This window comes from Erpetoichthys calabaricus, chromosome 11 (genome assembly GCF_900747795.2).
Source record: "Erpetoichthys calabaricus chromosome 11, fErpCal1.3, whole genome shotgun sequence".
In the NCBI taxonomy this organism is placed as follows: Eukaryota; Metazoa; Chordata; class Cladistia; order Polypteriformes; family Polypteridae; genus Erpetoichthys; species Erpetoichthys calabaricus.
This window is the reverse complement of record NC_041404.2, coordinates 77,540,301-77,555,322: the sequence shown is the minus strand read 5'-3', so window position 1 is coordinate 77,555,322 and position 15,022 is coordinate 77,540,301. Positions and strand designations below refer to the sequence as shown.

The window sequence follows — 15,022 nt, the reverse complement described above, 5'->3', positions numbered from 1 at the left end:
GAAAAGTCCAGAAAAGAGCAACTAGGCTGATTCCAGGACTGCAGGGGATGAATTATAAAGAAAGATTAAACGTGTTTAAAATTATGAAAGCAATTAGTACAGTGGATTGAGACTGTTATTTTAAAATGAACTCATCAAGAACACTGGGACACAATTGGCAATTTCTTAAGGGTAAATTTCACACAGGATTTTAGGGACTGTCAAAATTAGACTTGATGTTATTTTCGAGGGAATAAATGGACAAGTATGGCGAGCTTTGTGGGGCTGAATGGCCTGTTCTTGTCTAGATTGTTCTAATGTTCTAATCTAAAATGCTACAAATGCTTGGAATTCCAGTGCTCCACCTTGTACTATTCAGTGTGTTTTGTGTATTCACTTTACCAACATTAATTTATATCTGTTTAAGTTGGCCAATTTCTTTTCCTATCTATTAGGATTTTTCTGGACTAGATTTGAAAGTTCAGCTGAGGTTTGGAACATACATATTGTTCAGGTCTGAGGAATGCATTGTTGTTTATGATTTCGTTGCCTTTCTAAAGTAAAATAAATGTAATGTGTGATATTCACTGTATCAGTTTACAGTTGACTGTGAAGCTGTTGGTGTTTAAAACAGCGTTGAAGCTAGGGCAGATTGCCCCATGGTTTGGTGGAGTTTTGAGAATGGCAGGCTTTGTTAGGAAGCAGGAACTACGGTCTCAGGTGAAGCACCCCAATCAACCTACATTCCTACCATCACCTATGATCACAAGCTACAACTAAGGTAATAAGAATGCAGCTACTGAAACATGAATTCTGCTCAAAACAGCTGAGCACATTCTTCGCATGTAAAGGAAGTCTGCTCTGGTGTGTTTAACCAAGTAATACAGTAACACTCCCCAGGACACAAGAGAAAAATGACAAATAAAAATTGGAAGCTTTAGATTGGAATTTGTTATTTATCCCTACATCTACATTTCTTATAAGAATTAGAGATCCATTCTTCTCACATTCTCCAGTTCAGAGTCACAAAGAAATTAGACATTCTTTTAAAATCAATTTTGAAGTCTCTGAGAGCAAAAACTGTGAATAAAAAAATCTTGAACAAATTTTCTTGATTTTTGGCAAGTGAAAATACAGTACAATAAAGAGTAATATTAAATTAATTTTGTTAAATTCAGCTCAGCCTATTCAAAACTATGTAAACCATGTAAAATGTAACTGATGTTTACTTGCATGCTGCAATACTTTCCTTTTCACACCAATAGAACTTAACTGTACACTATGTCTGATTTGGCCTTGTATCTTTGTAATAAAACCTAGATATGCTCTTTAATACTGAAGGCAGAGTGTTTCATTTGAGACAGGCGTCAGCAATTAAAATGTTACTTGGCCTATAGCAAGGCTAAAGTGGGTGACATCATTATACCCCAGCATTTGGTGTCTTCTTTGATTTCTGACTGAGGTAATCTCTGTGTTCATCTTCCAATATCTTTCTAGATTTTCCTGGGATTCACCCTGGGATTCCAGTTACCAAGGAGATACTATTAATTTACCCATCAAATCTAAAGTGGTCCAGTGTGCTCTTTGCCTGGGATTGGCTTTAAGAAAGACCTCAACTCCCTGTTTATTTGAAAAAAGCAAATTCAGAAGATGATTCACAATGAATGAATGCAAGGATAGAAAGATAGATTAAATATTTTACCTTCACACAAAACCGTGGTTTCCATTGTTGGCGTGTTACGACTGAAGTTTCCAGATAAAGTTTTGCCACACTGCCACAAGTTATATTCATTGTTTAAACACTTAATATGGTCCATAACCATTTCCTCTTGGTCTGAATGAATCGGCATTGGTGAATTGCTAGTTTTCATTGTAAGAACTGATCCACAATTCAATTCTTTGCATAACACATTTGCCTCTTGTTCTTGTAGGCCTTCACCCCTCAATCTGACCTGAGTACCATTTTTGGTAATGTGCAGAAAGCCTGAGCATGCGTCTTCGTTGTATTGATCCTTTAGTGTTATTTTGACTTCATCTAGTGGGGAATAAAAAGATATTTTAAGGTTGTTTAGGATTATCTTTGTATAGGAATATTGATCTATTTTTTAAAATATTCTTGATCCTAAATATTGAACATGTATACAAAAATAGCTATAATAGTTTACTAGAAAAATGCAGCAATGCAGGATTGGTAAATGAATAGAAAACTCAACCCAAACTGTACTATTGATATATGATTACTACAAAGCTTAAAGCTTCACTCTTGCCACAACATACCCATACATCATTTAAGAACTGTAGCTTTGAAAATGAGAAGAACCATTAATGCCAACTCTATCACAAAGCAAATGGCCATAATTACACCTTTCAGGATAAAATCCTTGAGGGCAAAAGCTTAGAACCAATACAGTTTTGATGCGGTATACATGCTTTGTAGTTAGTTGTTTCAGTATTTCAAGATATAGTATTACAGTGATCTTTCAATTTTATCTGGGGTATTAATAAGTAATAATAAAGTGAGTAAACTTCCCTTACGGGGTCAAAACTATCTATAATGGAGTGTTGCAAGATTCGGTTTAGATTTGAATATTTTTTCTTTGTGTATGTATTCATTGCTACACTATTTGCCACATGAAATTTGTCGTGGTGGCCAAGAAAAAAAATTACTTTCATGTTTTCAGGCAGAATGAAGAGAAAGAAATATACGACATAATAGAAGCCAACAGTGAATAAAGTTGTACAATGTCAAATAATTTGAAAAATATTCATGGAAAAAAGAAAAGAAGTGCGAATAAATTGGTGAGTGGGGTTTGGGCCCACACTCACTCATACTCACATTAACAAAAAAGAAGGGCGTCCCCATTGGGGTTTCTGACACAGACATGCATATGGTATTGAGGAACAGGGTCCATGTGTTGCTTGGGGTATTGGTGTGAATTTGTATGCTAGGGTAACTTTGATCAGGGGCTTCATTATACGTGGTACATAAAACAATCAAGGGCTGGGTGCAATGTGTCATATATATGATGGAGAAAAACATCTGGGGTAGGGCACCGTAGTTCAGGGGCTTGAGTCCTTGAAGGTCCTTGAAGGTCTCCCTCCCAACACCACTGTCCAGTCATAGGGTAAAACATGGAAAACGAATGCTTTTTTTTTGCTAAAATATTGTTAAATAGTTACTTCTGTAATTATCAGTGGACAACATAAACAGGAAACCTAAAACCTCATGTGAAGGACTTTTTGAATTGAAGATCTACCTCTTTCCCTTATTCATTGGTCTTCAGTTCAATAAGTACTTCCGTCCTCATTATTTGTTGACATTTGTTGTTAATAAAGCTCTAGCCACAGCACTGACTGTGATTGCATAGAGTAATGGATTGTGCCAGTTCATTCAAAGGAGCAAAGTGAAAGAAGGAAGGCTTATCAAAGCTCAAAAAAGATTAGTTTAGCAAGTGCTTGCTAGGCACTGTGGCTGCGAGCACAGTCAGTTTTGCACAACTGATCCAGTAGGAGTCCCTGGTTAAAAAAAAGCATCAACTATTGCATATAGAAAAGTACTTAGTTATTTAAATAGTACTTCTGATACATCCGATTAACCAATGGCATCATAACTTAGGCCCAATGACTTAGAAAATGTCCCTATTGAAGCCGGGTAATATAGTTTCTTATAAATGTAAATATCCATTACTGCACCTTTGTGAATGCAAAATAAAGAGAAGGTTCAAAAGATCGCTCATGGAACAATGAGAACAATTAATGGTAAAAATGACAGACTGATTGTAAAGGTCTGCATTCACGGGAAGCCCCAGGAAGTTACTTATAGAAAACCATTGATCTAATACAGTAAATCCTTAATTAATTGTTTAATCAGGGTAAACAGTGAATAGGCTCTTTCTTCCTTTTCAACTCTTCCTACTTGTATGTGAAGCCAATGTGCCGACCAACCTTCTCCATACAACATGATCCTGCACCTCCTCTCCAGTCAGACCCTGTTCCTTTAAATCATCTTTTACTTTATTTTCCCCTGTACTTCCATTTCCATTACTCTTTTGTCTACATATAATAATTGTCTCTCCTCCTTACATGTTTATACCACTTCAATCTACTTTCCGCTACTTTCTTAGGTATCTCTCTTACTTTTGTTGTACCTCTGATTGTCTCATGTCTTATTCTGTCCTTCTTTTTAATGCCACACAACCATCTCAACATTCTCATTTCTGCCACATCTAACCTCTTCTCCTGCAGTCCCTTTACTGTCCATATCTAAGTTCCATACATCATTGCTAGTCTTATGATTGTTTTAAAAACCTTACCTTTAACCCTCACTTTGACTCTTCCATCGCACAATACACCTTATAACTTCTCCCAATTGTTCCAACCACATCGCACTCTATAGGTTATCTCTGCAACCAGTTCTCCATCTCGGGCTTTCACTGATTATTCCACTATTTAAACTTGTCCACCTTTTTCATCAGGTCTTCCTGCAGGCTAATTTCTGAATCCTGATCATAATTAAATCTCAAATATTCAGTCTTCAACCAATTTATCTTCAATCCATAAGTCATTTAACAATGGGAACTTTGTAAACAGTGATTAAATTAATATTTCACTATTAATTGGAGCAGAAGAGCGGTAAGAATGGGTAATAATCCCGTTGTGAAACTTCAAGAGACTGGATTCGAATATCAGCTACTATCCCATCTGTATGGAGATTGTTTTTCCTCTCATGTCTGTGTAGGTTTTCTCTTGATAGTAAAGCTTCCACTCACTTTTCAAAAATGTAAATGGTTGAGCACAAGTAAGAGAGTATGTGATCACAAGTGTAGCCAACAATGAACTGGCGCCCTGTCTGGGGTTAATCCCAGCCTTGTGTCTCATGCTACCAAGACAGAACCCATCTCATTTTGACTGTAAAATTGAAATATAAGTTTCAGAAAAGTGAGACAGAAAATTAATTGTCCTTGGAATTCAATGCCCATTTTTCATGCTGTTATCTTTAAAGTTTATGTATTATTTTCATGTATACTCCTTCATGTGAAAATTCAACACTGTCCATTTTGTTGTCCACAAGGCTAATTTAGAGTTGGCAGTTAACTTTAGCTGAATGTCCTTTGGGGATGTGGTAGGAAAAAATCACCCAAAAAGACATTGGAAGAACATTCAACTCAATACAGACAATGGCTGGGCGTGGGATTTGAACATAGGACAATGGGCCTGTGATATGGCAGGCCTAAGTACTGCTGTGTGCTATGAATTTTGAAATTATTTGTATTTTGATTATTTAACTTATTGTCTGTTTTTCTGTTTATTGCACTCTTCTACAGTATGTGATATTTACAAACGTTAGAAGCATAATATATAAACCTTGCTGTTTCTAGTGTGCAAATGACCACCTGAACAACTTATTTTTGTCTTAAATACTATAATCATGTAATAAAAAACACTTCAGAACATTTTAGGGTTCAAAGCAGTAATAGGGTTTACATGCATTATTAAATATCTAATAACTACATGCTCTTAAAAGAAATACTAAGTAAAAATCTACCTATAAATTCACAAAGGTACAGATTATTTTAAAATATTTTTAGTTTTCTAAAAGTACGTTTACAGTGTCTTTGCAGATTTATTTCAGTTTCAACACTGTTTAAATTTACATATTCACACTTTTGTTTGATAAGAAATATACTAAAACTCATTCTTTCCCTTACATGTTCATATGATATGTGCAATATTTTCAGGAAAAGACTTATTTTAACATTGTGCTCACAGTTCAAAATGTCAGTGAATGTGTTCTGTATTTGACTTAATATTAGAAGATTTTGAAAATGCATAACATGAATCAACATTGTTCCTGCTTTAATAAAGATATACCAATTGTTTAAAGTGGTACAGTTTTTTTAAATATTAACTCCTTTGGCATATTAATAAAAATATTCTCTACCTGTACAAGTCACATAGACAGGCGTATTAAAGATGAGATTCTGAGTATAAGTTTGGCAATCCCAGATACTGCTTTCATTGCCATTACATTTAAACTGAAATTCCATCCAGTTTTTATAATTGTGAAAGTTCTCAGTTTCCTCTTTCACATCTAATAGCTTTCCACAATGCAGCTGTCGGCAAAGAACTGTTGCTTCTGATATTGTCCATCCCATACTGACCACTGGCTTCAGTCTTTTTTGATACCTTATCATCACTCTTCCAGAGCAGGGGTTATTGCCACTTGAGTCCTGAAGAATTATGTCCATATTTTCTGTTAAAGATAAACAAATGCATAATTTAAGTGCTGAATACATCTCTGAGATTTAGCTTTTATTTTTTTTTTTTTGCAATAGTTTCATGTTTAGAAAAAACATAATAAGAAGATGGACACTTTAATCAATGGGGAAATAGGCAAAGTCCAGTATTGTTATCATTACCAATGCTCTGTTAACAGTCCACCTCATTTTACTGATATCCCTCACATAACATTTTTCCATACTAAAGATTTAATCATGTCATAAGAAGAGAAGATTTTAATTGACCTCACAAATTTGCAAAAATAATAGTCAAAATCAAGAGTTCTTAATTTTAATCCACGTGGAAGAAGTAAATCACCACAGTAACAAAAGAAAACACTCTCCTGCACTGTTCTGGATCATGGGAAAATCCATAGCTTGTTACAGCTTCTTTGTTTCATTGGCTTTTTGTCAGTTTTCATTTTTTTCCCCTGTCTAAATAAGGTCAAAAAATGTTTTCATGATTTCCAGTCCATTCCTTGTGAATATGTTAAATAAAAAATTGATTGGAAAAAATAATAACCACAGAGCCAGATTCATCAGGTACATAAGTGAAAAATAAAGTGTATGAATTTCACAAGATTTCATCCAACCATCCATTCTCCTATATCCTAACACAGGGTCACGGGAGCCAATCCCACCCAACACAGGGCACAAGGCAGAAACAAATCCTGGGTAGGGCACCAGCCCACTGCAGGGTACACACACACCAAGCACATACTAGGGACAATTTAGGCTCGCCAATGCACCTAACCTGCATGTCTTGGGACTGTGGGAGGAAACCCACACAGACACGGGCAGAACATGCAAACTCCACACAGGGAGGACCCAGGAAGCGAACGCAGGTCTCCTTACTGCGAGGCAGCAGCGCTACCACTGCGCCACTGTGTCGCCCACAAGATATCAGGATTTGAAATTAATAACAAGCAAGTGTATTTTATTTTCCATTTTCTAGGTCCCGGCCTGGAGGGATACACAGGTTATTGATTTCTCTTTCCCAGGCTAAGGTACGACTGATGTGGGGGAAACAGACAGACAGACAGACAGACAGACAGACAGACAGACAGACAGACAGACAGACAGACAGACAGACAGACAGACAGACAGACAGATAGATAGATAGATAGATAGATAGATAGATAGATAGATAGATAGATAGATAGATAGATACTTTATTAGTGACCTTAGGGCCATTAACCTTCACCCTGCAGTTTCAGATCTCTGGTCCTAGCACCTGGTGTTGAAACTTTAACAGGTTTGTTTACCATTTGTAAACAGTTGTCTCACAGACCTGAACTGAACATCCCTAATCCTGCAATGAAACCCCTAAGTTGACAAGCCCCTGTCTGATCCTATGAGATCAGTAAATGTAATGATCTAGACCAGGGTTAAGCAATGTCAGTCCTGGAGGGCTGCAGTGGCTGCAGGTTTTCAGTAAATGATCCTTGCCAATAACAGGTCTTATTTGATTAAGTACCTTGTTAGTGCTTTAACTCTGCAATGTCAGGTCATTCTTATACAGTATCGTACATTTTTTTCCTTTGCAAGGATATTGTCCAAATGATTTGAACCATAAAACAGATGAGTAATTTTAAGTTCTTCTCTTTTTTCTGTTCAGTTTCCTTTAAAGTATCTCATTTAACTAAACAGTGCACGATAAACACACATAGGAGTAGTGTAAATAGAAACAAGCTAGATGGAGAACTGCTGGCTCCTTGGTCATTTGCATATTATTGCTAATAAGAAGCAATTAAATCAATGAATGTAGCTGTTTAAGATTAAAATAAGCAGTTAAGGGTTCAAAACCTTAACATGCGAGACAACTAAAAGAAGCAGAAAAATGTCACTTGAGCAATAACTGCTTTACCAGCAATAATTGACTTTTCATTAAGCAACTGGGTTGGAACAAAAACCTGCAGCCACTGCGTCTCTCCTGGACCACCGTTGCTCAATACTGATCTAGACCTAATTAATATCACAGGTATATATTAAAAAAATTGTGGTGATTATTTCATGTGATGTTTGTATCTTTTGGGTGCTGAATTTAAAAATGAAAACCATTTTTCTCATTTACATAGCATTTTTTCAAAAAACACATTTTTTACCTGTCAATTATAGTTTTTGCACGGTAATTTATTGAATTCAAACAAACTATCATTAAAATAAAGTAAAAAAATTAATTTTGTCTAATATTAAAACCTATGTTTAAAGCAAAACATTATTATTCAATAATAAAATCCGAGTATGACTGAAACTGAACCTGAGTGATGAATCATCTAAGCAGGTACAACCAGCATGTGAAGCCATTAGAGACGTATTGTATCTGGACCGGTCCATCCCTCACCAGTGAGGGCAAACAAACCGCAGTGTGATTCAGTCAGTTGATCACTGCATTTGTAAATAATCAGTGAAGAGTTTAGTTTTTTTAGTTGTATTCATAGTATGGTCTCTAGTTGTTGTGTGAATAATCTCAATGTTTTTTGCTACACTGGTAGAAAGTTTGTAGTGAAAAACCACAGACAGAGCATAACAGAGTTTGTGTAAAAAAAAAAATTTACTCCTACTTTGAAAGAAAAGTTGGTGACAAGGGGCCCACAGTGTCTGTTGTGTGTGTGTTGAGGAATTAAGACAATGGACAAAAAGTGGAGCACTTGCTTTTGGTACTCTGGTGATATGAAAGAAACCCAGAATCACTGTGACAATTGTTACTTCTGTTCTTGCAAAATTCAAGAGTAAACCAATAAAAAGAATCAGAAAGAAAAATTTTATCCTAATTTTCCATCAGCAATAAGACATGATGTACCAATTCCTGCTCCACCTGACAGTCCTGAATCTGTAAAAACTTCCACTGAGGAAGAAAGTACTTCAAGTGAAGAATTTGTCCTAGCACATGTTCAAGCAATGAGCAACAACCGCTCACTCCAAATGAACTTCATGATTTAGTAAGAGAACAAGGCCTCCCCAAAGATGATGCAGAGCACTTGGGGTCCCAGTTAAAAGATGAAAATGCATTTGTTATCTGGTGGGTTTTGGATTCAGTTTTGCTGTTTTCCTTTTTTTAACTTTGATAGTGTTTCTTTTTTTTGTAATTTTTGTTTTTCTAGTTTTAGCTTTCTTGTGTTCATGTCTTCACTATGAAGTCATTTGTTGTATATGTTTAAATTGATTGTTTGCAATATTATTTTATTCAAACAAAATAAAATGTAAAAGAATAAATGAGATTAAAATTTATTACATTCAGATATAATTTTTAATTGGTATGGAAACAGAGAAGAAGTGTTTGCAGCCTATTTCAAGAAAGATGGATCCTTGATTTACTGCACTGAGGTAGATGGCCTAATGTAGAAACTTGGCAGAGATCACCATGCAGATGAAAGAGCATACAGGAATGGTGATGGGGAAACCAAGTAAGATGTCTTATCTTGGGAGTAATATATGTCTCTGTGATCAACAATTGGCAGTCTGATCAGAGCTGCACGATTCTGTCCCCTGAGAAGAGATATAACTCTAAAGTTCAAATTGAAGTAAAAGAATGTTAATGTCACTGTAATCAATAATGTAATAAGGCTAATGCACCACAACAACTTAAGAACATTTTCAAACTGCTGGAGCAACTACAGCACAATGTGTTTATCAAGCTTTCAAAAACTGGTCAACTACTATGTTTTACCATGCCTTTCATCTATGTTTGTCTTACAATTTAGTACATATTTTATCATTTCTTATGTGCTATTTGCAAGGTGGACTATATGTGAGATCATTTGCTACAGAGAGGAACAAACAAAATTCCACAAGATGACAACTATGTAGCTACTGTACCCATAAAGTATTACAAAATAGAACAATAAATTGAATTTATATACCAGAACACTGTAGACCAAGATTGGGGGCACCACAGGACTGCTGGCTCATCTGTAAGCAGTCAGAGAGTGTTTTAACGTCCTCAGCACAGTCTTTAATTTGTAATGCACTTTTTTCTTTGTTGGTGACATAAGTAAAATGCTGATCATATTCACCACATCTTAACTGCTTGCATGATGCATTTCCGAACTGTGTATTAAAGTGTTTACTACACACTGACTGCCAGGTTCCAGAGTAAAAGAGTTCCACTCTTCCAGAACAGCGGTGTTCACCATCCACCAATCGAGGCTTCACACTCTCTGCAATACAGATCAGAAATGTGATGCAATAAGATTTCTATAATTGCATGTACAGTACAGAATACCAATGAAACACATGTACCAATTGTGGGGGAGGTACTGGAAACAAATAAATGAAGGATTAAAAAAATAATTTTATTATCATGTTAATCAACCATGCAATTATGTCTATTAATACCACAGTTAAAGTCACAACATTAAGTAAAATATAAACAGTGATGTCTCTAAATTAGTGAAAAGTGGGGCACTGTCCTGAATCTACCAGGAGATGGTGATGTTCTGTAAAAATGAAATACGTAGAACAGTCGCTTCAAAAATATAATGTTCAAGTTTTTATAGTAGGGCTGCTGTTCGATTAAAAATGTAATCTCAATTAACTGAATAATTAAAATTTTTAATTGAAATTAACTGCTTATTAATTGCAATTTTTGTATTTCCTCCATGCATATTAATATTTTTCTTAAAGCAACAATAACTCAGTGATTAATTTCTGCAAGTGCAAGACAACATATCAAAGTAGTTATTATTACTCAAAAAAATACTAAACAGCAGAAATATAAAATTATTGTTCAGCTTTTGTGCATAATCAGCACTGTTATAGCTCATGTCATGCTGAACTGCATGATACAACAGCTGTTACCTAGAGAGGAGAAATCATGTATTAGACTGAAAATATGTATAGATTATAAATAGCAAAAAAGGTCTCATTAAGTGTGAAGCACAGTCAAAGTGACCAGATCAAATTAATGCATTTAGGGGTTGTGTTAAAAAATGTAATCGCAGAAATTTTTAACGTGTTGATCACACACGTTAACAATGATTAATCAGCCAAGCTAGTTTATAGTAAAATCAAGTTGGTTGTCATAATCATTTTTTTTCCAATATTCAATCATTTGCTCAATGCAATGTTTTTTTATTACCCAAAAAACATTTCTTTGTGAAGCATGTGAAATTTTCTTTTTGACTGAGGCTGGTAGCCTGGATCCGAGTTGCTTGGACAGGCCATTTGACCCTGCAGTGTATTAAACACACACATGTGCACGCTGAACTTTTTATATACACCTTGGGCCATGAAGGCAACAGCCTTCTAAACTGTGACACTGGTTGATTTTTTGCGACACTTTTGGTACAGCTTGCTATTGCGGTGTACCTGTTACCATTAAAATAAGTCATATCAGTTACCTATGTACATTATAATTCAGAACATTGTGCATTGAAAAACATGGGCAATTTATGAATATTCATTTGCATTTCTGTCTTAGTGTTGAATATTTGACATTGATGTGGAGATATATTTTAATATTGTCTTTTGGTGGCTGTACTGTATGACAAAACAATACGTTGATTGATGTTAATCATGTGTGATATTTTTATAGCATTATTCAGCTGACATGTTCTCACCATTTGTGCTGGTAGCCCAATACATTGCGAAATGCAGTGTCTCTTACTTGCTCCCTCACATGAGGTTTGCTGGCAGTTCTCCAACACTGCTGCCACCTCTTTGAATTTTTCACAACTCCTTCTGTGTGGTTCTATTGACCTTTTTTTCTGCCTGATAATCCACATCATTGACTCCACCTCACACTAATCATTTGGGATCAGAGGCAACACCATCTTCACTCATTTATCCCAACTCTGCAAGCTAATTCAAGTCAGGATCCTTCCAGAGATTTCCAGGATCCATGCACTCAGACCAATGGTGCAGGTCTTGTAGGTTGTGATTTTTAAGTCCTTGAACAGCATAACTTACTCCCTAACACACACTATCTGCACTGCTTCTGGCTCCACCTCTTGTGACAAGGTGTGTGAGTGTGTGTGTCTCTCTCTGTCAGGATGTGTGGCCCCACCCATATTTTCATGTCAGAAATGCCACTGAATATAAATAACAGAAATTCTGCTTCTAAAAATGGAAATATTGATAGTGCTGCTGTAAAATGGTAATCTCATCTTTAGTCAAAGCTTGTCATTATGTAATCCTGTTAAGATTAGCAATATGTTTTTGTAATTAACAGTACATGAAATGTAGAACTGACATTCCTTTTAAAACAATAATAGTGAAGTGCATGGAATCTAAAAAGTTCAATATTTACAAATTTTTCTAATCATGACAGGTGAAATTTAACATAAACAAGTGAAAAGTATTACACACAAGAAGTAAAAATGTTTAATTTGAGTACACAAAGGGGTAGTCTGAAACTTGCAGTACAGTTTATTCAAAAGGACTTAGGTGTCACATACGTCTCTGTGTCCCCATTCAGGCAATGTATGGAAGTGATTAGAAGGGCTAATTGGATTTCGGTGTTATATGTGTAAATTTACAAATCTTGAAGGTTTTGCTGAAATTATATAACATATTTGTGAGGTAGAATCTGGAGAACTGTGCGCAGCTTTACTCTTCATACTGCAAAGAAGTCATAGAAAATGTAGATAAATTCCATAAAGACTTTTCCCTAGACTGATTAGAGGTCTGCAGTGTATGAGCTATGAGGAGAGACTGAAAGAGTTTAACCTTTTTCAGTTTGAGCAAACAGATATTAGATAGTGACATGTTTTTTAAAGGCATGAATGAAATCATCATGGTGGATCTTAGTTGTTACTATGAAATGCGTGCTTCAGCAAGAATATGCCAAAACATATAGAAACTGGTCATGGATAAATTTTTATGCAAACGTTATAAATTGTGCCTTCATACAGAGAATCATAATTATATGGTTAAGCTACCAAGTTATGTTTTAACAGTAGTACATGAATCACTTTCAAAACTCTTCTTGATTTTTTTGCAGGGGTTAAGAGAATAGAGAATAATGAGTTATGTTGGGCTGAATGGTCTGTTATTGTTGTAGCCCGTGGTAAATATTTGAATGGAGAGAGAAAAAGACAGGGATGTCTTGAGGTAATAGTGATTTCTTAGTTTTATTAGTGCTCTCATTGTAATAAAATACTGGTAGAATAAAAAGGTACGAGAAAGAAATCACTTTAGTATGGGAGTGGAAACACAGGGGCATGGCTGAGAATGCCGAGAGAAAGGAGACAAGAACACTAGCAGATTTTTTTTGGATTGGCTGCAATGGGGATAAGAAGAAATATTGCTAGAGAGCATAGCAAGGGGCAGTATTATAATATATTTGTGAGGTAGAATCTGGAGAACTGTGCACAGCTTTACTCTCTTTACTAAAAGAAGTCATAGCAAATGTTTTTTAGTGAAGATGCTTTTCCCTCTTCATTTTTTATGTAAAGAAAAGAGACATTGTTAAATGAATTTTGCCACACCACACGCAAGAGTCATCTCAGGCCTGCAATGGTAGAACATAATTGTTTTAAATGTACATTGCATTTTATAATATAATAACTGTTCAAATAATTGGAAAGGACCATTAAAATTTCTATATTATTGTTTCATAATAAAGTTTAAGAATGTCTTCTTTTTTTGTCTAGTAAAGCTCTGTAAGTAGTTTTAATTTGTGTTGTATTTGAATAATATTTTGTACTTAATTGAATGTTTAATTTTTTTCCTTAGGACTCGGGAGTTAGTTACTAGTACAACAACCTAATTTCAGATATACAGTATTATTAATATATTAAGGGAATTCAGGAAGCCCCTTTCAAAGAAATTATCAAAAGGGTGCTACATTGACATAATTGTTCTAATCAGAAAAACGTAAAGGGTGTATTTGACAGGGCACGGTGGCACAGTTGTAGCGCTGCTGCCTCGCAGTTAGGAGACCCAGGTTCACTTTCCGGGTCCTCCCTGCGTGGAGTTTGCATGTTCTCCGCAGAAAGGGTTTCCTCCAGGTACTCCGGTTTCCTCCCACAGTCCAAAGACATGCAGGTTAGGTGGATTGGCGATCCTAAATTGACCCTAGTGTGTGCTTGGTGTGTGGGTGTGTGTGTGTGTGTGCCCTGTGGTGGGCTAGCGCCCTGCCCGGGGTTTGTTTCCTGCCTTGTCCCATGTGTTGGCTGGGATTGGCTCCAGCAGACCCCCATGACCCTGTAGTTAGGATATAGCGGGTTGGATAATGGATGGATGGATGGTATTTGACAGAAGGCATAAAAGTTGTGTCTCTTGGATCATGAGGTATCCAATGAGCCATTCCAAGCCCTAAATCCCAAAGACGCATGGTAAGGTCCAAGTGGCTGCAGGGTTTTGTTGCAGTTCTTCTGACAATCAGAAGCTGCATAAAAAATGATGGACCTGCTTGCCTTTGCCCAATGTCTGCATTCATTAATATGGAAAACCAGCAAAATGTATGCATAATTTGATTTTTTAACACAAGCCCCAAAGGAAAAATTGATGCTGTCATAGAATAGCTGATTGTAATGAGCAATGCCCATAACCTGAAAATTGCTCCAGGGCACTGTACAATGGCTAACCCTGCACTCTAACCCCGAAAGGTAATGTGATAAGACAATTTGCCTTCAGGGATTAACAAAGTATATCAAAACCAGTCAGTCAGTCAGTCATTTTCTAGCCTGCTTAGTCCTGAACAGGGCACATGGGGGTCTGCTGGATCCTATCCCAGCTAGCACAGGGCGCAAGGCAGGAACAAACAATGGACAGGGCATTAGTCCATCGCAGGGCGAACACACACACATACACACACACCC

At 36.1% G+C, this 15,022-nt stretch overlaps 1 protein-coding gene across 1 annotated transcript in view; it reads right to left on the bottom strand.

Moving 5' to 3' along the window:
- Positions 1–5,764: 5,764 nt before the first annotated feature.
- Positions 5,765–15,022, bottom strand: part of LOC114644787 (scavenger receptor cysteine-rich type 1 protein M130) — an 80,907-nt gene continuing 71,649 nt past the window's right edge. Inside the window, exons 11-12 of the mRNA XM_051934306.1 lie at positions 10,121–10,417; positions 5,765–6,232 (exon numbers count right to left, since the gene is read on the bottom strand). Coding sequence (XP_051790266.1) covers positions 5,901–6,232; positions 10,121–10,417 — 629 coding nt within the window. The 3' untranslated portion in view covers positions 5,765–5,900. The remainder of the gene's footprint in view (positions 6,233–10,120; positions 10,418–15,022) is intronic.